Genomic DNA, 24,664 nt, shown 5'->3' with positions numbered 1-24,664 from the left:
TTGAGATAAAATTAAAATTAAGAAGATATTGAGTTGACTTATTTTGCTGCATGAAAAATGTAATTCTTTCATTAGATTATAAAAAATGTCATTTCCTTAGGTACATGTGAATTATCACAATAATATTGATATGACGATATTCAGCAACCATATCATATATCACATATTACAAAATCATGCAGCCCTAATATATAGTTATTTAAAAATGATTACAGTGCAGAAAATGCAAATTGATTCCGATCCAGTTACTGGTAACAACCTTCGGAAAATTGGCAAAAAATGTCGATCATCATTCTTGAAATTAGAAATGGTTGTTTTCAAATATCTTATTCTGAAATAATAATAATAATAATAATACACAAAGATAGTTGCGTTCATGGGTGCCTACAAAAACATAACATATGCTGTTGAAATGCTGAAATTCAGTTTGGACAATTTCAAGTGAAAAGTCTCAAAACAATTCTTCAAATGCAATGAGAATTTATTCAAACGGTGCAAAAAAAAAAAAAAAAAAAAAAAAAAAAAAAAAAAGAGCAAAAGTCAGATTTACGATAAGAACAACTTAATAATAATAATAATAATAATAATAACAACAATATCAAATCTGATGCTCTTTCTGTCCACATTGCACACTCGGCAGCCTTTGGGGGTTTCTCAGAAGCGTTGAAACAATACAACAAACAAGGAAAAAAATGAAAAGCATATTGAAAAAAAATAATGCACACATTTGGTAAAAGACGTTCCTGTGCACAGTCCCACGCCCGTTTTGTCCTTTCTGCTGTAGAAAAATAGAACAACTCTCAACCGTTTGCTTTTAGTGTACATGTAGAAAATTAAAAAGAATAAAATGCACCTGAAGGGAAGAGAGGGTGACTATAAATATAGAAAATATTTCCTTTGACTCGTCGCTCGATAGGATCCAACCATTTTTTTTATTTTATTTTTTTAACAAACGTTGGAAAAGGTAGAAAAATAATTGAACAAGCTCTCTACTGCCTTTTGATTGAAAATACAAAACGATGACGTCACGTTAGACTCGTTCAAACGGCACCTCCTTCTTTGGAAGAGTCACAAAAAAATAAAAATAAAAATAAAACAAACAAAAAAAAAACCGCCCAAAAACATCGGAATTCAATTACATTTTTTTTTTATGTGTATATCGTCCACCCCTGCATACTCGCAGAAAAATAAAATTAAAATATTTTTGGAGTTTCAAAGGGGAAAAAAAATAAAATAAAAACGTGTTTAGGCTATTCAGGGATGTTCGATACCATTTTTTCCCCCAACCGATACCAGTGCAGGTACTCAACTCTGGAGTACTAACTAATACCCAAGTACCAATACCACTAGTACTTTTGATGCATAAAATTTCCCCCTGAAAAACATTTGCAATATCGAACTTTTTCCTTCAAATTGAATGACACGACGGTCATTTCCTATTCTTCCTGGTCACAAAATCGGCCACAAGAGGGTATCGGCCCGATCCCGATACCTGGTATCGATAATCATCCATCCTAACTTAAAGGGACACTCGAGTCATGGAACTATTTTCAGCAGTGAAAAGTTCATATTTTGTCCAGAATCAATTTTAGATTATTTTTCATGTACAAATTAATACCTTTTAAAAAGTAATTTTTTGACTTGCTGTCGACTGGATGACATCACCTGTGCTGAGGAAGTAGGAAACGACCAATCATGACTCAGTTGTTTTCTGGGTTTGATCAGCACAGGTGATGTCATCATCAGTCGACGGCAAGTAGAAAAATGACTTTTTCAAAGTACTAATTGTACGTGACAAATAATGACGTTATCACATTATAGACGAAATATTCTCTTTTTTTTCTACTGAAAATGGCTCAACGAGTCAAGTATCCCTTTAAATAAACGGCGGGAAAAAATGTCGCCCCCTGCCGGGTAAGACAGTCAACAGCATGCTAAGCTTTGCGCTTGTTGTGCTTTCAAAACCAAACAAAAACAGAAGTAGTCCACTTACGCTCTTTGTCCCAAACTAGAAGGACAACTTTTGGCATACTAGTTTTCCATAAAAGCCTTTCTGAGCATCTATTTGATATCCAGCTTAAAGGTCGGAAACTTGTACTCTTTATCGTCATGAGTAAGACGTTACAGTGCACTAAGTAGAAGAGCTTCTACTAGTACGCTTCAAAGAGCTACTAACTAGTACAAGGAGCTTCAGCTGGATATGAAATGAAGAATCTGGAATACGGGTTTTCTTCCCGTACGACGAGGAAGAATGAAACGGAACCACTTCAGACGAGCACCAAAAGCCTTGGGAGGGTCCCGACCAAAAAAGTGCTTGGATTTGTGCAGAGACAGGAAAGAACGTTCCGGATAGCAGCGAGGTGGGCAGTAAAGCGAGGGGGGGGCGGAGTTAAGCCTTGGAGGAGGTCGTCCGGGAGCGGAGACGCCGTTTGACGTGGGTCCGAGTCTCGTTTCCGCCGAGCGAGTGCGACACATGACAGTTTTGGTCTTTCCTGGTCTTGATGACAAATCCCGATCGTCTCCCGTCCTATCGCAACCTGGACCAATTAAGAAGCAGGACGCACCTCAAGTACTCCCAAGAAAAATGAAGCCAAGTAAAGCAACATGTAAGCCAAGTGTAGCGCTTGTAGCGTGGCTTTTGTAGCCTTGCCATGCTCCAACGCGGAAGACTGGATGTAAACAAGTGCGACTATCAAATCGATTGCTCCGTTCAATTGGGACCCGGTACCGGCTGCGATCAGTGCCGTGCCGTTACTGTGTTCAGGTTCAAGACCTTTTTTACCCCACGGTGCATTTTTTTTGTCCGTCGTACACTAGCAGTAGTGAAAAACCCGATATCCATCTTAAGGACTTTCAAAAACCGGATTAGTGCCCGTTTTCTTGCCTGCTAGTACGAGCTCAAGATGGATATTGGAATAAACACTCAAAACGTCTTGCTTCCATCCCTTGTGGGGACACGACAGACTTCGACATGAATGGACTTTTCGATTGGCCCATCGCGGCTGAAGGCAGTCTGCAGCCATCTTGCATTGCCACTGTGACTGTCTGACAACTTATTGTGTTGCTGAGAACACTTCATGCCAGGATTTTTGTATGGAGTCATGACAGAGAACCAACTTGACTGTTTGCTTGACCATTGGGAGTCTCAATATTTTAGCAACAAATCTTTCCTAACTGATTTTGCTTTCATCAGCACTCGCAGATATACCTTAGAAGAGAAAATGAAGATCATATTCTTAGCAATGAAATGTATATAACATATCACTTCTCCCATATGCCACAAATTACGGCGTTTCCGCCGTAGAGACAGAAAATGTTAGGCCAGCGTACAGAACGGTAACGCAAGATGGCCGCCGTTGATTTCATTTCTCGGTCCGGCGAGTTAGCGGCACGGTTATGCTGCATTCGGGGATGGTCGCAAGTCGGATTTTCCGAGTTCAGGCCAGGAAGTGTGTACGGGAGCGCTTCCTTGAACTCGAAAGTTCCACTTGCAAAGTCTGGGGAAAAAAAAAAAAAAAAAAAGCCGACGGACTACGGAAACAGACCAAGAATTGTAAAACACAATTTACTCGAGTATAAAACCAGATAGCTTTCTTCATTCATAAATATTCGACACAATTTCATGTAGCACAACGTACGTGACAGTAAGCTGCTAACTCCTTGCATGAAATTATACGCTGAACTGTATGGAATGCTTATGAAACAAGATTAAAACAATAAATGAAGCAAAATTACGAAAATTCTAGTTTGCTGGAGGTCAAAACGAGTTTTGAGAACCAAAATAAACAATTTACCACTATCCGCCATTTTGGTTGTTGACTTTCGCCTCGAACGCTTTCAGGTCGGACCCGGGAAAAAACAACTCGGATATATCCGACTTCCGACCGTCCTTGAATGCAGCATTAAGTCCTTGAGGGATGCAGTCTCTTCAAGCGTGTCTCCATGCTTACTAGCTGTCCTGTCATTTACATTCTCTCCACTAGGAGGCGACAGAGGACAATACTCAGGACGATCTTGCAGCAAACACACTTCCATACACAGACTTTCCTCATGCACACAAATGCAAGGACACCCACATAAGAGCCGCCGCAAAACCGTAACAGTAGTGCAGTTTTGTCGGGATCGGCGACCACCCTGTTAGATCAGAGGAACTCCGTCTTTTCCCGAGCCGGGAAGCAGCAGCCGATTGTGCCCGAACCGCCACCGAACCGGGTCAGAACCTCTGGATGCCGGCCTCCGTGTCCTTGTTGTGGCGGTAGCAGGAGGAGCAGTAGTTGCCCGTCTCGGGGAGTCCGTAGTAGTCGCAGTTGGGGGTCCGACATAGGCCGGATGTGGGCAGAGTGCCCACGCTGCCCACCGAGTAGTGTGAGGGGCGGAACCCGGTACAGTCTGGCGACAGGCGTTCCAGCGTGTACCTGGGCGCCGGATCATTATTATCGCACAGAGGGTTGGCCGCGTTAGCGGCGCCGCCCTGTGTTGCGGAGTGCCTGGGAAGGGTGACGTACGGCGGATAGTTGGAGCCGCCGGCCAACTGGCGCCGCATGTCGGCGTAGTGCGCGTGGAGGTGCGCCGCGGAGGGCGTCTGCTCTGTGAGGGAGGGCCGCGGGATGGGCACCGCGCCCGAGTACATGGCCGGGCTGAGGAGGGAGGCGCCGAGCGGGGATGCGCTCAGCGGGTTCTCGGGAGGCGCCGGCGCGGAGCTGTTCTTCGCCGCCCGGCGCTCGGCCTCGCGCCGCTGCTCCTGCTCGGCGCGGGAGCGCTCCTCCACCTCGGTGAGGTAGCGCTGGATCCGCTGCTTGCGCAGCGGGTGCCGGTTGTCGGTGGTCAGCATGCCGGCGAAGACGAAGCGCCGCTCGCCGTGCATGGCCGCCTTGATGATGCCCAGGCTGACCTTGACGTCGGCGCCATACTTGTAGGGCTCGCCCTCTGCGCCGCTGCTCACGCTGCCGCCCGTCCCGTTCAGGCGCTCGCTACCCGACGAAGGCGAGCCCGTGCCCGAGTCTTCCGACGGGTGTGTCGGAGAAGGGGAGGAGCCCTCCTTGGCGTCCTTCTCGGACCCAAGCGAGCCCTTCTTCTTGCCATGTCCGGCGCCCCCGTTCTTGCCCGTCACGAGACCGCCCACGTTGCGCTTTAGCTTGCTGCTCAGTGTCTTGCCGAAGCTTTCCAGCTTGTTGGCCACCGACTCGGCCCTCTTCTTGTCTTTTTCCTTCTTATCTTTCTCCTTCTTATCTTTCTCCTTCTTGGGTTTGTCCTTGGGTCCGGTGGCTGGCGTGCCGCCGTTGGAGGACGTGGACGAGGCGGACGAGTTGTTCTTGGCCAAGGGTCCGCCACTGCCGCCGCCGCCGTTGACCGTGGCTCCAGCGGGGCTGGCGTCTCCGTTGCCGTTGGAGCTACTGCTGACTGACTCCTTGTCCGACTCACCTGAGTCGGGAGGCGTGCGGGCGTCCTCGCCGGCCGACGCGGTCGGAGACTCGGGCTGGGCCAGCGGCGCTTGCTGTGGAAGGAGAGCGAAGACGAGTTAGGCCCGGTACGCGCGTTGCGATCATCTGTCAGGCTGGTTTTTGTCCGGATTTTGCCCTGGATTTTTGATTTTCTGAGGATAGCAAATGCTTTTGAAAGAATATTATTTGGGGAAGCTGGACTACTTTCAAGTTATTTGATTCATTCATATTTGAGTCAAGATGGACAGTGACTTTAAACTGGACCGACAAATTGCTGCTGTTGTCAAATCCAGCTTTTTGCATCTTTTTTTCAAGTCGGTCCCCGCAATTGTAGTTAAACTTTGAAAAACACGTGTACGGGCCACATAATTTAGCAAAGACATAGGCACGCGCACGCACACTCCAGTTACGCTAGCGGTGACGATTGAGTGTGCAAAACGTGTGCGAGAGTCCTGCGGCCATCCTCACCTCGCACGGCAGCGGCAGCCACTCGACCGTCATGTAGCTGTGAAGCATCTGCAGCTTTGCTTCCAATGACAGAGTCACACTAAGAAAGAGAGAAAAAAAAAAAAAAAAAAAAAAGTCATCGTTACATTGAACAAACGGCGACCACAGGAACTACATGCAGTCAATAAATCCCTTTCAAAACCCAAATATTGCTAACCCTAAGCCGAATTATTGGTCATATGAACGCAAATCGGGGTACTTGGACTAAATGAGGCATTTGAGTTGTGTTTTTTTTGTGCACGCTCTACTCGCAAGGAATACCCTTCTATGTGAAATTTACAAGCAGAGGTAAACAAACATAGCGAAGCTGCACACTGTCAGATAAAGTAGTGCGTTGACGCCATCTTCTTGAAGATCCAACTGGAAACAATATCAACTCGATTAGACAACAAGACTGGTCTCAGGCAGAACATCATCAAGTGTGAGGTTATTTAGCAAGATACTATACTTTCTCCAAGTCCATTCATAGAAACTACTTAGAGCTAATCTAGTCAACAGACGTCGCTAATCTGGAGTCGGGGATCAATCCCAAAATAGCAACACATTATACGTCCTTACACACTCAAAGGATGGCTGGGAAGCTTCTAGTTCCATTTTTAAATAAGAATGTTTCAAGTCTGAAGAAGAAAGTTTTATTTTTGCAAAAATAAGTCAAAGAAATTTGTGGGGGGAAAAAAACAAAACAAAAACCAGTACAATAAAGTTTTATTTTTACAAAATAAAATAAAAAGGAAGTTGCATTTTTGCAAAAATAAGTCAATGAAATTTGTGGAGAAAAAAAATCATTAGTACAATAAATTTTTATCTTTTTTACAAAACAAAATGTCATAAAGAAGGAAGTTCTATTTTTACAAAAATAAGTGAAAGAAATTTGTAGAAAAAAAAATTAGTGCATTAAAGTTTCATCTTTACTAAATAAAATGTCAAAGAAGAAGTTGTATTTTTGCAAAAATAAGTCAAAGAAATTTATGGGGAAAAAAAAATATTATAGTAAAGTTTTATTTTTACAAAATAAAATTTCATAAAGAAGGAAGTTGTATTTATGCAAAAATAAGTCCAAGAAATTTGTGGAAAAAAATTTAGTACAATAAAGTTTTATTTTTACAAAATAAAATGTAAAATCAAATGTCATAAAGTCTTTTTTTTGTAATAAGGACATTCAAATCTTTTTTTTTTTCAATAAAAATTTGTCAAATAAGAGGACTAAAGTTTTATTTTTATGAAAAAGGAGAGTGTGACTTGAAAAATCAAGGTAAGTATTGCAAGCTTGAATTTTACATACATGACATCCTGATTGGTATACGAGGAAAAATATTGGACACATGCAAACATGGCCAAATGAGGTTACTGCTGCATAATGTTTTGGTGATAAAAAGACAAAAGTTGAAAGCATCATTCTGATAATGCAAATAAAGGCAGCACCTGCCAAGCTTCTTGTTGTTGGTGTCATCCTTGCCCCACTCCCAGTCTGGTCCCGGATCCACAGCAAAGTGCAGCGGGAGCATTTTGTGCTCCGAGTCGGTGAGCGGGATCACTACTGAAACACACGCACACTCGTTCACTCACTCGGCAACAGCCGTGTCAAGTAACTCTAAGTACAGTGTTCCCTTGTTTGGCCTCGCTGTTTCGACGATTTTTTTTACAGCGTGATTTATTTTTTTTTTTTTACATGCTTTTTGGTTTGTTTCGTATCTCTTGAACCCGACGTCCGACCGGGGAACATACGGCCATCAGCAGATTCATCTCAACAAGACGGTGTTTGTCCCGTCGCCCCACGACATTGCGGTACATTTATTTAAAACAACAACAACAACAAACTTTTCATTGGGAAAAAATGATTGTAAATGGGGGAGGGGGGGGGGGGTATGATGAATGGAAAAGCATTCATGATAAAGTAGAAACCATACAAAAATGAAAAATATATATACTGTGCTGTATACTGTAATCAGTAAAAAACAAACAAAAATACTTTTAATGGAAAAAAAAAAGACTAAATAAAAAAAAAAAGAATGAAAAAGCATTCATAATAAACTAAAAATCATACCAAAATGAAAAACATAATAAACTAAAAATATATATACTGTGCACTGCTGTATACTGTAATAAGTAAATAAAAAACAAAACAAAACATACTTTTAATGGAAAAAAGTGAATGTAAATGAAAAAAAAAAAGAACATATGATGAACGAAAAAGCATTCATAATAAACTAAAAATCATACCAAAATGGAAAAAAAAAACTGAAAAAAAATACATATAATTAACGGGGTTTAAAAAAATTAATTACATCAAGAATTAACGCAATTTCCATGATCTCAGGTAGTTTTTGTAACATAACACTCACCATAAATGAGGGAACACTGTACATACAAATACATACAGTAGATTGTTTTCAGGTATCTGCATTTTACCACACAAAATTTTTGTCCATGACGTTTTTGGATTGGGCTTATCCAATCATCGTGCTTAAGCACACACCTTGCTCAGCCGAGCCGTCCTTCTGCTCCATGGGCACCAGCGCCGAGAAGTGGGCTTGATCGTAGGCCAGCACCAGCGGGGAGCGGTGGCAAGCGCCACACGCCACCTCCAGCGGCAGGAAGATGCCCCCGAACGGGATGGGGGCAAACGCTGCAACCAGGACAAACAAGCTTACATTCAATAGCACGCAAAATGGACACAACATTACGTATGAGAGATGGAACGATATCCAAAACATCACCATACGATATTGTCACGATAGAAAAGGTCACCATACGATAATGATCACAATATTGTGCAGAGGTTGGCGATTAGGGGTGGGCACCTCCGGGTACCTCACCATACGATACAAGGCTCACCATAACGATTATCTCACGATATGACGATTATCGGCATATTGGTCAGGTAATAAATCCCCGATCATCTATGATAAAAAAATAAATAATAATAATAATAATAATAAGCTGATGAGTAGGGTTGTGCAATTAATCGCAATTCAATTACAATTTCAATTATTACACTCCACAATTACAAAATCAGTATAATCGTGTAAAAAAAAAAAAAAAAAAAAAAAAAAAAAAAGATTACTACTAATTTTTGAGTTATTTACATTTTTACATTTGCACCTTAAAAATTTTGAAATAACTTATTTTTTTTTTCATACAAAAGGAACTTGCATAATTATGGTGTTTCAAAGATGTTTTTGTTTTAAATTATTTTTGTACCAAAAAAATAAATGATCATCTGACTGCACAGTGCACATGCTGCATTCCAACAGGTTTTTGCCACATAAATAGATAAACATATATTATATATGTATATTATTATATAATGAGTTTCTACACACATTGACTCTGCTCACAAGCATATTACGTTCCCATTCATTTGACGATTAGCTGGATTTGAAACATAGAAGGGCTAAAACATGCCAAATGAAAATTAAAATGCACAAAAAAAAACAAAAAAACAAAAAAACAACTAGCCACCAGAGGGCGCTACAACTGCACAAATGGAAATCAACCTGACTTTTTTTTTTTTTTTTTTTTTTTTAACAGATGTTCTATCTTTAATATCATGACATGACAATGATGATATATTGTGGCAGTTTGAATATCGTGATATCACGATATTGCCGTTATCGTTAAATCCCTATTATGTATACCTGCTTGGATAAAAATAAGCACCCAGTAGTGAGGCCCCTCTCACAAACGTTTTAATATGAGAACCTGGCTTATGTGATTTTTGACACGTTTATGATGGTTAAATAATAATAAAAAAAAAATCGTGCAATGTTAAAATGTTGAGCTCACCCTCTCCTCCCGAGTCCCTCAGCATGGTGTCGGCCACCACTACGATGGGTCGCTTGAGGATGTGGGCCAGGACAAACACGTGGAACTCTTCCAGGCTCTCGTACACGGGCTCGTCCGAGGACTCCCCCCTGGAACCGACGTTAGCGGATGTTAGCGTTTAGCGTCCTGGTGCTTTTCGTTCGCTGGCTCACCTGTTGACGTGGTTGCTGTAGGTGACCCGGGGCTCGCTGGAGGCCAGTTTCAGCAGCTCCTTCCACTCCTTTTGCCACTCCTCCTCGCTGTACACCAGGCCCGACTGCAAACGCATGCACGTTAGTTAACAAGCATCATTCAGCATTTTCAGCGCTGCTTTTTGTGCATTTTTGCCCGATTCGTCGAGATCCACATGATGTTGTGTTCCGTGACAATAGAAGCACTCAAGTAAGGGATGTAACGATAACGGCAATATCGTGATATTAATACTGACGCAATATATCGTCTTTGTCAAGTCACGATATTCAAAGCAACACATTGTTTAAAAAGAAAAAAGATCATATCATGATATTGTATCCTGATGTTTGGATATTGTTACATCGAGGTGTGTGAATTGCCTAGTACCTGACAATTCGATTCATAGGTCACAATTCGATTTGATACCCATTAATCCCGATACAAATTTATATGTCGATTGTTGCGGTTTTTTTTTTTCTCTTTACTCAAATTTAGAAGGAACTAATCAGTAAACTTGTACATGTACACTGTAAGATTTGTATGAAAATGTATTATTTATCTAAAATTTCAGTCTTATAATTGTGAGCAACTATTTAACCAACAGGTTGTAATCCGTTTCATTAATATAACATTCTTCCATGCTTACGGTGTGAACCCCAAGTCAGACGTTTTGTCAGACACTGAAGTAAAACTCCAACTCCTATTCTTCGTATTTTAATTGGTTGCTTTTTTTTTGTCTAATTTGTGAACGCCAGAAGTGGACTTCCATTTTGGTTTTGGGATAAGATCAGACTTTGTGCTCAAGCCGCTCGCTTCAGTTGCATGGGTGCAGCGAATTACAGGCAATTTCAACAAATGGGAACAAACAGAAAGTCAAACAAATGCTAGTCACAATAAAGACCTGCTCAACCTGCAGTGCAAACTTTTTATCATTTTTATGCGGTGGCTCGGGCATTATGAGGCTCTGAAAAAAATGGAAATGAGACGACGTGTTCTAAGTGAATGTTCACCTGCTGCAACCACGCCTCTTTCTCTGGAAAGGTTCTACTGCCTATCAAAACATGGAACCTACCTAAAGAAAGATTAGAATCTCTTCTTTCATCAGAAAAAAAAAAAAAAAGTATCCCGGTAATTTTGTTTCCATTTTGCAGCAATTAGCATTAGAATATAGTTAAGTTTCATCAATATTTACACTGCTGGTGGAAATATTGACAAAAAGAGCTTGTTGCAACATGGCCCTGGTTGATCTCTCATACTCTGCTGCCACCTTCTGGCCATTTTTGTAACAACTACCATTGCTTAAACCTTTCTCTGCAGTAGAGAGGCTGCATCAAAACCTCCTGTATGCTCAAGTATTAAAAAAAAAGTATAAATACGTCTTTGGGACACTTAAACCAATTAAAATAGAACATATTTATACGTTTTTGGGAGCAAATGATTTAAGACCTTTTATAAATGAATACAAATCCTTTTGAAACTTTTTTTTTTTTTTTTTGCACATTTCAGACACTACTTTTTAACACTTAAAAAAAAACAGCAGAAAGTTAGCTAGCGTATGTTGCGATTGGATTGACTTATTATGTTCTGGACCCAAAACGAAAACCTGGGATCGAGTGAATCGGCAAAAAGTGAACCGCAAACGAGTAGGGGAGCACCGTATTTAGCAAAAATCAAAGTGCCCAGTGGTGTGTTGTTTCAAGGGCTGTAGGACGGCTGGACGGACGGACAGACGGACCTCTTTGTTCTGCTGGGTCAGCTGCCACCTCCAGCGGCGCTTGAGGGCCTCCTGCTCCTTGCCGTGGTCCATCTGCTGGTGCAGCGCTTTGCGCAGCGACAGGTCGCGGTCGTGACAGCCCCACATGCCTATATATAAAATAATAATAAAAATATATATTCCTGTGAGTACTGTTATATTGTCTGTCAACATATGTTACTGTACATTTCAATATCCGTTACTTAATTAAAGGGTTAACCACCACAACTATCATTACTGTCTTTGTTTCAATTTTGAGTCAACTTCACCTGGGAGTGACGATAAACAGCTTGAAGACTTTTTTTTTTTTTTTTTTAAGTTCTTGTTAAGTGAGTTGAATTGAGCTCACTGGCACAAGACGGAAAAACAACAACAACAAAAAACAAAAGATAAATAATACGGCTCAACAACGGCCCAAAAAAAAAAAAAGGCCAAAACTCTGAAGTGGGGTCACTCGTATATCAAGTCTTCACTGCATGTCGCGTACAATAATGTTGGGAAAAAGTAACGAGGCAATGACAAAGAGCTGACCGAGCGAGGCGGCGTGCAACAGGCAGTTCCCGTCTCCGGTGGTGGTCAGCGGCAGCAAACTCTGACAGTTGGGAACCACTTTGGTCCACCAGTTCAGGCGCCCTGCGGACAAAAAAACGCCACAAATGATGATTTGCGACAAGAAAAGGAATGTTAGCGGGAATCGAGACTGATGTTACTGCGGGAGATTCACGTTGTCATGTAGTTGGACTTCTTTATTACAAGAAAAAGTTGTTACAACGGGGGCTATATTGATAATCAATCACAATATTTGGAGTCATGATTGGAATGATCATGATTATGAATCACAATTATTCATTGTGTTAGGTGATCTTTTGTGACATCGATTTCACGTCACGGTTATCACCTTCTCCTCCCTCACTTCATTTTCATTGTCTTTACACTCTGTTTACCAATTTAGCTGCCAATTATTGGCAGAAAAAAAAACTGATTACCAATTATTCTGACGATTATTAAAAAATATATATGATGCATAACAGCTTCAAGAATTAACATACACTACACACTTGCTAGTTGCTAATGCTACGCAACCAAAACGGTGCATTCAGGGCACTTTCACAACGTTGGAAACTTCGGTTTTCTTCGATAAGGTTAAAGGGTAAAATAATCGGCCATTTGGCCCAATTAGCCGATTGTTTTGGCCGATGTTTAAAGGCCAATAATCAGCCCGATTATAATCGGCGGCCGATTAATCGGTCGGGCCCTACTATAAAGTTATCATTTTAATAAGTCATAAAATTAATGAAATAAAGTTTTCTAAGAAAGGTCTATCAATAAGGCAGCTCAGTTGCACCAATGTTAGGGGAATAAAGTCAAATCTGTTCAAATTTCATCTCAAATATTTCGGTGTTCATTTATGCGGAAAAGTTGTGTCGGTTGTCGAATATCGGTCTTACCGGCGTGCTCCAGGGCCACCATCATGGATTTCTCGATCAGGTCCCTCTCGCTGACTTGGAAGTCGTCCTGGTACATGCTGAGGTCAGGCAGCTGGAAGGTGAACTCGGGCGTGTTCAGCAGCAGTTGCTCATCGCTGCCCCCCGCGGGGCTGGAGGCGTCGGGGCGCGGCGGGGAGGCCGCCGCGGGCGAGACGTCGCGGGCCGGGACCGCCCTCGTCTGACGCTCGGCAGCTGCAGAAAAACAAACAAACAAACAAAAAAAGACGGTCATGAGGGTCTTCGTTGGCGCTACCGCTATATTTTGTATTTTTAATGTGACAATTTCAATTATTACACTCCAAAATAAAAAAAATAAAAAATCTGCATAATCGTAAAAAAAACAAAAAAAGATTACTACTAATTTTTGAGTTGTTTACATTTATACATTTGCAATTTTTTATTTTATTTTAAAATAAGTAATTTAATAAATTTTGTTTCATCCAAAAGGAACTTGCATAATTAGTGTTTCAAAGAATTTTATTTGTCTTAATATTTTTCATATATTTGATATAATATTTTATTTGGTACATAACAGGAAACTGTTTAAATGTAAAAAACAAAAACAAAATTTTTTAATTTTTATATGGTCTCTCGCGCTCCCATTAATTTTTTTCAGCATTTTTTTGAAAATCGTGCCGGCCTCACCTTGGGTGACGTCGTCTTGTCTGTGCAGTACGGGCCGTCCGAGACGGGCCATGTCTTTTTCCGGGGGCTGGTATGTTTTCTCCTGGCAGGGGGGAAGGAGGACATCAAGTTCAAGTCAAAGTCATCAAATCAAAGCGTGGGTCGCCCCTCTAAGCTGGAATTCTGCATTAGCTTTCAGCTTTCAGGATTCCCACGCAATTTCTCCAGAAATTGCACTTAGTCTAGTTAGTTCACATTATTCCATCTACAAAATACCACAGTTTTTGTGTTGCTCGTATGTCATTCTTAAGCATTACCATAGTGACATCACCATATTAAAGCATCGTTTGTTACGGTGTTTGTGCTGCTAGTACCGGTACATAAAAATACATAGTGGATTTGCGTTTATTGTTGTTGAAGCCTTTTATTAATCAGCCGCAGAACAGGCACCATGACCGATGCAGCGTGTATGTAGCATTCCTTGCTCCGGCAAATACACACACCAGGCTGATGTCAGATATTCCGCACACGCCCACCGACAACAAACCCGCCGCATGCCAGTGAGGCTTCAGCTGGGTCACAACACAAGAATCCGCCAAGTGGAACTTCCCTCTCGCGGCCTCCTTGTCTGCGTGCGCACACACACACAGGCACGCACACACGGGTGCCAGATGAAGTAGGCACGACATGCATACCAACAATCTGGCCCAATTGGAGCACTTTTCAAGTTAGCACGTAAGATCTAGGCCGACAATAGGGGTACACGCTAGGGGTGTGCAATTAATCGAAATTCAATTACAATTTCAATTACTCCACAATTACAAAATCAGCATAATCGTAAAAAAAAAAGAAGAAAAAAAAAAAGATTAATACTAATTGTTGAGTTGTTTAAATGTATACATTTGTACCTTTTTTTAATTTGTATTTTTTAGGTTTCATTTTATTTTATTTATTTTTATTGGTCTTAACATTTTTAAATGCTTATTTTCTTGTTTTTTACAATTTCAATTTTTAAATTCCACAATTACAAAAAAAAAAGATTAGTACTAATTTTTGAGTTGTTTAAGTTTATACATTACATTTGCACCCTTTCTCAATTTATTTTATTTTATTTATTTTTTATTTTTTTGTGAATTTTGTTTCATCCAAAACGAACTTGCTTAATTATACTATAATTTTATTTGTATCAATATTTTTTTATATCTAAACATTTTCTTTTTTTTTTGTCCTCAAAAATCACTACCGCACAGTGCACAAGATTAGTCTTAATATTTTTAAATGGGTAAATATTTTCTTGTTTTGTACCAAACAAATTAATGACCATCCTACCACAAATAAATATATATATAAATTATTTAATTAATCAATAAATAAATATTATTAGAAATTCTGTTTGTTCCAAAAGGATCTTGAATAATTAAAGTGTTTCTATTTTTTTTTTATTGGTCTTAATATTTTTAAATGCTTATACATTTTCTTGTTTTTTTTTCCTTTTTTTTTTTTTGCCAAAAAATAATCGTTTGAATAATCGTGATTTCTATTATTGCTTGATTATTATTTTTCCCCCATACATAACCGAGCAGCCCTAATACACGCATTGTCACCATTGTGGTTGCAAAAGTGGTTGCTGGAGGGACAAAATGTGCAATGTGCACCTAATTGCTACTTGAGCGCATATCAACAACTTCCAGCATCTCCCCCAACCTGCTGCGCAACTCGCCAGCTAAATTAAGTTTCAGGGGCTAATTAAAAGGCATGACGAGCGAAGGCGAGAGAGAGAGAGACTTTTGTTTTGTTGCCGATTGGCCTTTCAAGACAAAAAGGTTGAGAAAGACAAATAAGTTGGAGTTGACCTTTGTTTGGTGGAGTGATAATTATGTCACGAAAAAAAAAATTTCAGATGAAAATGAAATGAAAACTAAAGTAGAAGTATGGAGGACCAAACCTGACAAAAGTCAAAATAAATACATGACTAAATAAATAAAATGACTAAATAAATAAATTACTATTTATATTTTTTATATTCATTTTCACTTTTAGTCTTTTATTTATTTATTTATTTATTTTGAATTTTGGCAGTTTTGGTCCTCCATAGAAGCCATTCATTGAGACTATAATGATAACTAAAATGGACTGACAATTTCGTCAATGTCTAAAAAGAATGAAATGTAACACAGTGAGGAAACTTCACACAATCCAATCAAAAGGAACAAAACGTGGGTTGGAGAAAAGAAACTGTTCAATTTTACTGCACTTTATTTCATGTTTACATTCTTACATTACATTACATTCTTTATGCAGCTGTAAGATTAATCTCAAGCAATTTTGCATTTTTTTTTTTTTTAATATAGGTGAAAACTAAGTTGGAATTTGCTCTCAAAATGGCTGCTGCAAAACCAAAATGGATCAGTTTCCTGCTTGGGTGTGTGAGATTGTTTTGTTTTGCATGCCGAACTTATGATCGACATGTCGGCCTAATTGGGTGTCAATCAGTGAGGCTGATATTTCCTCATATTCCATGTTGACGGCCGCCTACAAAAAAATCCCTTCAACGAGGAAGCGGCCTGCCACCTAACTTACACAAATGTAAGACTTTTGTTGACAATTTAATTACGGCTTGAATATTATTCTACTTTTACTTTTTTTTGTTTTTGTCCAAACTAAAGCAAAACTTTTGACACGAGCCTGCAAGGGTGCCATTTGGACTCTTTCTGGATGTTTATCTGAAACAACCTGTGCTCGTTCAAAAGTCTTAACAAAATAAAAGGAGAAAATTATACAAGAGTTCCTTATAATGTAACAATTTCATAATTCCATCTTCAGCTCAATAAGAAACGTGAAATTGAGGCTCAAGTATTTTTGGAATCGAGTATTTTATTGGTCATCATATCAATTATTCAAGTATTGCAATAAAATGTAATTTTGCATGATTATACACCGTGACGTGTACACGATAAGTTAACTTTAAAGGGATACTTGACTCATTGAATCATTTTCAGCAGTGAAAAGTTCATATTTTCAATTCTCTAGAATTAATTTGAGAACCTCATTATTTTTCCATGTACTATTAATACCTTTAAAAAGTAATTTTTCTACTTGCTGTCGATTGATGATGACATCACCTGTGCTGAGGAAGTAGGTCATGATTGGTCGTTACTTCTTACCTATTACCTGGTTTTATTTACTTTTATTCATATAATTTTTATTTACTTTTTATTTATTTATTTTATTAGTTTTATTTACCCTGTTACCTATTCTTCATGTACAATTAATGCCTTTAAAAAGTAATTTTTCTACTTGCTGTCAACTGATGATGACATCACCTGTGCTGAGGAAGTAGGTAATGATTGGCCGTTACCGACTTCCTCAGCACAGGTGATGTCATCATCAGTCTACAGCAAGTAGAAAAAAAAAAAACTTTTTAAAAGGTTTTAAAAATGTATTTATTTATAGATATATTGCTCAGGTAATAAATCCATGATAAAACTGCTCAAGACATAATGATGAGTCTTCTTCACCTGAAGACTTGCCATCCATTTTCCCACCACTCTTATGAGGCGCTCCCCCTAGTGGCCCGCCAAGTAATTGCTCATGAACAATGGCGCCGTTATAGTGGCTGTATATGAACTACAAATGTCACAATACTTGCGTAGGCGTATCAATAATCTATCGGGAGCCAAAGTATCACGATTTATCACGATAATCGATATATCGCCACACTCCTACACTGCGAGGCCTTGCTCGCCGTCCGGGTTGCGTCAGCGACTTCCGGCGGACCTCGTGACACGGCGCTGGCAGGCGAGGCTGGCTATTAGCTTGTGCCACACACCTGGGCCACAGCCCAAGCTTGGGTGTGTCTTTATCATCATCATCAACATGGCAGCCAAAACAAACCAGTCAGACGTGTGCTAATTAGCCGACGTGCTGTGGAAAGTACACGACGTGATGATCGACGGAAAGGTCCCGCCGACCAGGCAATCAATTTGTCCGCATTTGACAGATGAGAATCGTGATCGGCGTGTCAAATTTTGATCTGGAATTCCCATCAGTGAGGAAAACCCTGGACATAGAAGTGTTAAACCAGCATTCATTCAGACGGGCTGCGGAAATGAAGGCAAAAAAACCATTGCACTAAACTAGAGCTGTCAAAATTAAATCAACAAGTAATCGATTATCAAATAATCGACAACTAATTTAATAATCGTTAAGCCTTTTTTTTTTTATTCAAAATTGTAAAAAAAATCCTCTGATTTCAGCATAACAGTACTTGTTGACTGATTTCTGGAGTCTGTTAGGGGTGCACAGATCACAATTTTCCGGCTGTTTTGTTAGCATGCTAGCGTGTCATTTCAGGCACGCATTCTCTTCATGTGACATGTCGCATGTGTTTGTGTCATGTCAACAAATACATGAAAAGGTCACATTTTACAAAACGTCCAAATTGGGAATCAAAAAGAAGACATTCCAAATTGACATGCAGAAACATAAACCGATTATGATTCAGTTACGTATAGGTGTTGTCTATAAAAATTTAAAAAAAAACTGCAAAATGAAGAAAATAAAAGCAGATGTTTGCAAATGTCCTATTTTGATTTAAAACAAAGTTGATTAACTTTCTTAGACCACAGAAATCGGAGATGATTTGCTGTTGAGAGGCTGAAACGTTGAATGAACATTTTGAACAAGGTCTCCAAACAGTTATCAAAATAGTCGATCAATTTGATCATCAATTAGTTGTTGATTAAACCGGTAAATTGTTGTACCTCTCAAATGTAAACAAAGTCAATTTTAATACAATTTCTTCTAGCACAACTTGCCTTAAATTATACTAGAGGTGCACCAATCACAACTTTCCAGCCGATCACCGATAACCCATCTTTTAAAAAGTCTGACTTGCCGATCCCGATTTCTATCGATGCTGATTTTTTTCACAACAGGCAGCGCATACCTTCAGTTTTCCAATCTTATTTCATTGTTAAACATTAAACAGTATTGGCAAAATAATACAAATGTTTTGTTTTAACTGCACATGAATTTGTTCTCTCAAATAAAAATGGAAAATCCGATTAGTCGTCTTTTTCACACCTCTGAGGAGGGAGATGGGTGGAAAAGATCGGTTCATTTTGAAGGGATCGGGGCCGATGAATCGATCGGTGCACCCCTAATCTACACATTCCATGACAATTTCATGAATTTACCCATGTTAGGGAGCGCGTTACGCAATAATACTCTGAACTCATTTCATGTTTTTGTCTGGTTGATGCTGATTTTCAAAAATAACTGCATTTACTTACTAGTTACTCAATACGAGTAGTGTCTTCCCCACCCCACTTGATTCTTACTTAATTATTTGTCGGTTGCACCTTTATTTTTGACGTCAGTGATATCAATGTAATGTATTGCTCACATAACTTGACGAATTCTTTTTGTCGTTTGTTTGTTTATGTCCTGACGCACTCCAAAGAGACCTTCGAAGTCAACTTGTCAATCAATAATTGAAGAGTGTAACACGGCCTTGATAAGCCAAGGAGGGTGCGCTTGTTTTAATTGCCTGGAGGAAAAAAAAAAAAAAAGATGACAGTCAAGTGAAGCTCAGATCAGATCATCGCCCTTCTTAAAGTGTAGATGACGTCACTCGCTGGCCGCATGCTGACACATCACAGTCATGCCAGTCCACTTGGACTTGGGGGACGTTTGAAAAAAAAAAAAAAAAAAGAAGAAGAAGAAAGGAGCGAGGGAAGGGGGTACATTTTAGCACCACCACAGCTTGACACAGGCGGAAGCTAATTAAGCGCAAAAAACACAAACGCTTTACCCTAAATTAGCGCCTGTGATATGTTCGGATCGTGTTTGAAGAACGCTTACGTAAAAAAAGAGGCGTTGAAGAGCATGGGGTGGGTGCATGCGGCTTCCTACAACTTTACCGACGAGCGCTAAACACCAATGAGCACATCAATTGGTCCCAAAAGACTATTTTTTTAATATTTGTATTTACGTACACTGAGCAACGTCGCTGTGGTGTCTCCTCGAAGCTGTGTGGCTAATCGGTAGCTAGCCGTTAGCTTGTTAGCTAACCGAGCGATTGCACTCCACCAAGCTCGCTTCTTACCTTGAGCAGCCCCGCGGATGTTTTCATCCTTCCCGTCCTCCTTACTTTTCGCCCACTCGGTGTAAACGGACAGCGGCTAACTTTCCCAGCATCTTTTCGTGGCGCAAGTGAACGTCAAATCCACCAAGCCGGACCATCAGCCACAAAAGTAATTTCCACTCCGCTTACAACAACAACGCCAACATACTCAGAGTCCCAAGAGCCCCGCCCCACACCGCGTGCCGACCAATCAGAGACGAGAACGTCTTCCGGTGACGCCGATATGAGCCAGTGACTGAGACTTGAGTGTTTTGATGGACCGCTGTGGTTGACCAATGGGGAGAGGACTGGGGCGAACAAGTGTCTGCTGATTGGTTTGTAATTAAAAAATGGGCCGGGCCAGCCTATGGGCTACTTCCTGGAGGGAGAGTGACAGGTGCTTCGCAGCGTCAAAAATGGTACCGGGCGGGTGATGAGGTCATCCTGGAACGTCGTATTGAAAACGTCATAATAATAATAATAAAAAAAATTATTAAAAATATTTCTATAAGATATGAGTTTTCTTTTTTTTAAATCAAACAGTCAATGTCAAAGAAACTGAACATATAAAAATCCAAAATTGCGTCGTAAGAACTATTCAATAAACTGTTTCCAAAAATATTAATTTTTGTGAAAAAACATTTCCAAAATACATCAATTGAATGCAATATTTACATGTGAAATTAAATATATCGACAAATTGTATCGAACAAAACATTCAATATATTATACAAATCTAAGGCAAAAACAAATTCTTTACCATTTTTCAGTTTTTTTGTGATTACATTTGCCATTTTGTATATATATGAAAAAGAACTACAATTTTTTGTCCTTTTTAAACTTTAATGTTCATTGTATGTCACACAAAAGAAAAACTTCCTCACAATCAAATGCAAACCCAAAAAAAAAAGGGAATTAACTTTTTATAAGAGATACAAATTTGAGATTGCTACACAAGATACTGATCCACAAATTGTGTACAAACAGAAAATAAAATATAAAAAAAAAAGCAGTGAAATTGCTGCAAAGAAACTTTCCCCCCCCCCCCCCCCCCCCCAGGCCTTTCCTTGGTTTTAGCGCCGTCGCCTGTCGGGACTCCTACTGCGTCGCCGCCCACCGGTCCTAAAAATAGCACACATTAATTAGCAAGCTCGCCTGGCATCCTGGCTTGGTGCAAACGCCAGCCGGCCTCACCTGCGTCTGTTCTTGGGGGGTCCACGGACAAAGCCCCAGTCCACGCTGATGGGTTGGCCCATCATGTCCTGCCCGTTGAGGCCCTCCATCGCGGCCTGCGCCTCTTTGTACGTCTCGTACTCCACCAGTGCGTAACCCTGTCGGCAGGAAACGCGGTAGTAACGTAAAAGAATAAAAATGATTTATAGCGCGCTTTCAAACAGCCTTAGCTGTCACAAAGCGCTTTCCGCAAACAACAAAAAACATAAAAGTCTCCCACTTCCATCCAGCAGTAACAAAAGCCTGTTGTTTACAAATATTACTAAATAATCTATCTTGAAATTAGAGCAGAGAAGAGATGAGTCATCTTCCATTATGATCAATAGAGGTGAGTGATCAGGGCCATGTTAATAACATGCAAGATGCCATGTTAGCTTTTAGGAGGAGCAATGGCGCCATCTTGTGCTTGAAAACGGAAGTGCTGAAGTTGGGAACAGTTCCGGAAAGATTTGTTTCCCATTGGACTTCTGAGTCAAAGTGCACATATCAAAATGAAATTGTCGAAGACTTTGATTGGACTTTTGAAGTCAACGTCATAAAAGTCCCGAAATAAAGACAGTGAAAGTCAAAGAGATGAGCGCTCTCGCCGCAGGTGGCTCTCACCTTGAGGTATCCCGTCCTGCGATCCAGGTTGAGGTGCAGGTTCTTGATCTCGCCAAACTCCGAGAACTTGTCGTGGATGTCCTCCTCCGTGGCCTCCTCATGCACGCCCGTCACAAACAGGATCCAACCCTCCACGGCTACAACATCAAACAAAGTAGTATGCGGACGTAAGGTATGTTAATATTTTTCATAACTTAACAATAGTTCCCAGGTCCTCTTAACGTGTGCCATTTTTTTGGGTCAAAGTATCCAAGTACATTTGACTGAATCTTACTGCTTTTCCTTACCAAAGTCTGCAAGCATATTGGTAGCCTTGTAATAAACTTTCACTGATCTGAACATATAACTGGATAGCAGATAGGCCTATCGGCTATCCAGTCATATTCCGGTCAGTGTAAACTTTTAAGCAATCAACATATAGACAAAAAATATCCTCAGGCATATATATTCTTTATCTTCTGTTAAAAAACAAAACAAAAACTAACTAATATTACTGCTATTGAGTCAGTTATGACTGTCGACTGCACTGAAAACGGCAAATCTTCGCCCAGCCGAGATGGCATAAAGTCCATGTGGGCACGCGATAGGGCTGCACAATATTGGAAAAATCATGGAATATGTGATATAATTGCTGAATATAACGATATCAATGATATTGCGATATTTAACATGTACCTAAAGAAATTGCATTTCAGTTACCTAATGAAAGAATTAAAAAAATTTTTTTCATGCATCAAAATAAGCAAACGCAGTATAATCTTAATTATAACTACCATTCAATAACGTCCAACTATTGGATGGTGGCACACATTTTAGTTAGCGGTTGACTGGTCAAATTGAGATAAAAGCATCAAATTCCATATCAACGCCTTCTTAAAAGAATCGCTAGGGCTGCACGATATTGGGGAAAAAACGTGCGGTAGAGTTGCTGAATATAGCGATACTGATATTATTGCGATATTAAACATGTGCCTAAGATATTAGATTCAATATCGATACTTTTTCGATATATTGTACAGCCCTAGCACGCGATCATGCATATTATCAAAAGGGCTCTCTGACCAAAACATTTTTTTTTTTTAAATTAACACTTCAAAGGGTAACTTTGCACTAACGGACATTCCAGAGACTTGATTACTTGTAAATCAAGTTAAGTGGGAAGCAACTTGTGCGTGATGTGATTCGCGTAGCTGCGAGCCAGCAATCATCATCATCACATCTCGCACTCACATCTCTGAGGGCCTGGCTCATCCCCATCCTGCTCCACGGTGTCATAATCTTCTTTCATGCGGGACCTGGCGCCTTCATCTACCGACACAAGGAAGCACATCATCGTCAGCAATCAATCGCTTCAACATGAGCGAATGATGATTGCAAACGAGCGCTTCGTACTCACCAGATCCGAACCCTCGTCCCTTCCTCTTCTTGGCTTTCTCCTTCAGCTTGTGGATGCTTTCTGCGAGTGTATAAAAGTATCATGCGTGTTACTCCACCAGCTTTTGCGCTATAACTTTCATGCAACCCTATCTAGCCTAAGGAGCCCCGCAACTTGTATTACATGAAATTATTATCATCTGTCGAGGAAATGAAATCAAACGTGTAGCATAGCAACTAGCAAGGCGGTTTGAATGAATAGCCGGCGGCGCGTTGTTAGCATTTTAGCTTGCTAGCTTGTTAGCTCGAGCCTTCCACACGCCGTTCGACGCGTCCCTCTGTCACTCCTGACTTATTTCGCTAACTAACTCCTCCATATTCACTAGTCAGCTCAACTACTTTTCCGCTCAGCAGTGAGCGCAAACATGAAGGCTACCCTCACCATCCTCATCCATAGGAAAGTCCTCGCCGCCCGCTTCGTGAAGTTCCAAGACGTCCGCCATGTTGACTGCCAAGTGAGAGAGGGACGGAAGGAGGGAACGAGACAATGAGCATGCGCAGTTGCGCACTAGAAGCTGTAGCCTTTGACGAAAAAAAAATATTTTTCTCCTCATAAATATTTAACTATGAACGTATAATAAAGACGATATATATATAGAGAGAGATGTAGATATAGCTATAGACAATATAATAAAGACGTCCGCCATGTTGACTGCCAGTGAGCGAGGGAGGGAACGAGAATGAGCATGCGCGTTAGAAGCAGTAGCCTTGGATGGAAAAACTAAATCTTTTTCTCTTAATAAATATTTAACGATATGTATCGAACGTAACTTGATTCATGTCGTGTTTATTCATTTATACAACAGTGTTAAGTTAAAAAATTAAATATTTCCAAGTGTCGTGATAGATGTAATGTGTAATATTTCCAGCAGAGGACAGTCTTGTATCATTGTATGGGACGCATGGCGCTCTGGGCCTCCCTCTGGTGGCTGCGTGGCGCAACTTGAGGTTCTCACGAAGGCTTCCATTCGCTCTGCTGTTTCCGGTCACATATTTATATTTTAGGAAATCGGAATCGCATCTGGAGGGATGGCGCTCAACGTCCTAGGCAATCTGTTTGTTTGGTATTGTGACTCTCTGCCACAAATAGAACACAAAGCAACATTTGGCACTTCTGCTGTCCGGGCTGCCGGATGGTATCGGGGTCGCCTGCAGATGACGTCACGCTACAGTGTTGTCTGGAAATTGTCCGTTTACAATTGTTCAAAATAACATGTATGGACTAAAATTGTGAAAACAAACAAAAACATGTAAATAAACCAAAAAATATAAAAGCATGATACTTTAAGAGTACTGTACTAATAAATAAATAAATAAATAAATAAATAAATAAATTTAAAAAATAAAATAAAAAATATAAAAATAATAGAATAAAAAATATATTTGTCACATCTGAGACAATTATTTTGTGTATAAATCATTAATTCAATCTATTTTGTGATTTATTCAGTATATTTTG

General features: G+C 40.1%; 2 protein-coding genes across 3 annotated transcripts; both read right to left on the bottom strand.

The window, feature by feature from the left end:
- Positions 1-528: 528 nt before the first annotated feature.
- On the bottom strand, positions 529-20,134 carry otud7b (OTU deubiquitinase 7B). 2 transcript variants are annotated; one of them, XM_077527505.1, is made up of 11 exons: positions 19,918-20,134; positions 13,830-13,911; positions 13,146-13,376; positions 12,229-12,330; positions 11,680-11,807; positions 9,926-10,029; positions 9,735-9,862; positions 8,425-8,574; positions 7,371-7,485; positions 5,910-5,988; positions 529-5,494 (listed from the first exon to the last, which is right to left on the bottom strand). In XM_077527505.1, exons 1-11 carry the CDS (start codon positions 19,942-19,944, stop codon positions 4,214-4,216), a joined length of 2,427 nt encoding a protein of 808 aa, XP_077383631.1. In that variant the 5' UTR covers positions 19,945-20,134; the 3' UTR covers positions 529-4,213. The 2 variants fall into 2 exon arrangements, with proteins under 2 accessions (XP_077383631.1, XP_077383632.1); XM_077527506.1 differs by having other exon boundaries at positions 7,371-7,482.
- A 623-nt stretch (positions 20,135-20,757) lies between these two features.
- Positions 20,758-23,805, bottom strand: rbm8a (RNA binding motif protein 8A). The gene is made up of 6 exons (XM_077526895.1): positions 23,588-23,805; positions 23,168-23,227; positions 23,002-23,079; positions 21,772-21,908; positions 21,130-21,266; positions 20,758-21,057 (listed from the first exon to the last, which is right to left on the bottom strand). The coding sequence occupies exons 1-6, from the start codon at positions 23,757-23,759 to the stop codon at positions 21,009-21,011; spliced, it is 633 nt and encodes a 210-aa protein (XP_077383021.1). The 5' UTR covers positions 23,760-23,805; the 3' UTR covers positions 20,758-21,008.
- Positions 23,806-24,664: the final 859 nt, after the last annotated feature.

The sequence above is a fragment of the Festucalex cinctus genome, chromosome 7 (genome assembly GCF_051991245.1).
Source record: "Festucalex cinctus isolate MCC-2025b chromosome 7, RoL_Fcin_1.0, whole genome shotgun sequence".
Classification (NCBI taxonomy): Eukaryota; Metazoa; Chordata; class Actinopteri; order Syngnathiformes; family Syngnathidae; genus Festucalex; species Festucalex cinctus.
The sequence above is the reverse complement of the archived record's forward strand: the minus strand, read 5'-3'. Positions and strand labels throughout refer to the sequence as shown.

Excerpts from the sequence above, each read along its gene's own strand:
- rbm8a (XM_077526895.1), bottom strand. The coding sequence starts at position 23,759 with ATGAGGAGAAAAATATTTTTTTTTCGTCAAAGGCTACAGCTTCTAGTG. Across the intron at positions 21,909-23,001 it reads TGAGCCAGGCCCTCAGAGAT|CCGTGGAGGGTTGGATCCTG; the intron begins GTGAGTGCGAGA and ends TTGATGTTGTAG. Across the intron at positions 21,058-21,129 it reads CCCCCCAAGAACAGACGCAG|GACCGGTGGGCGGCGACGCA; the intron begins GTGAGGCCGGCT and ends TGCTATTTTTAG.
- otud7b (XM_077527505.1), bottom strand. The coding sequence starts at position 19,944 with ATGAAAACATCCGCGGGGCTGCTCAAG. Across the intron at positions 12,331-13,145 it reads GGTGGCCCTGGAGCACGCCG|GGCGCCTGAACTGGTGGACC; the intron begins GTAAGACCGATA and ends TTTTGTCCGCAG. Across the intron at positions 9,863-9,925 it reads TACAGCAACCACGTCAACAG|GGGGGAGTCCTCGGACGAGC; the intron begins GTGAGCCAGCGA and ends CGTCGGTTCCAG.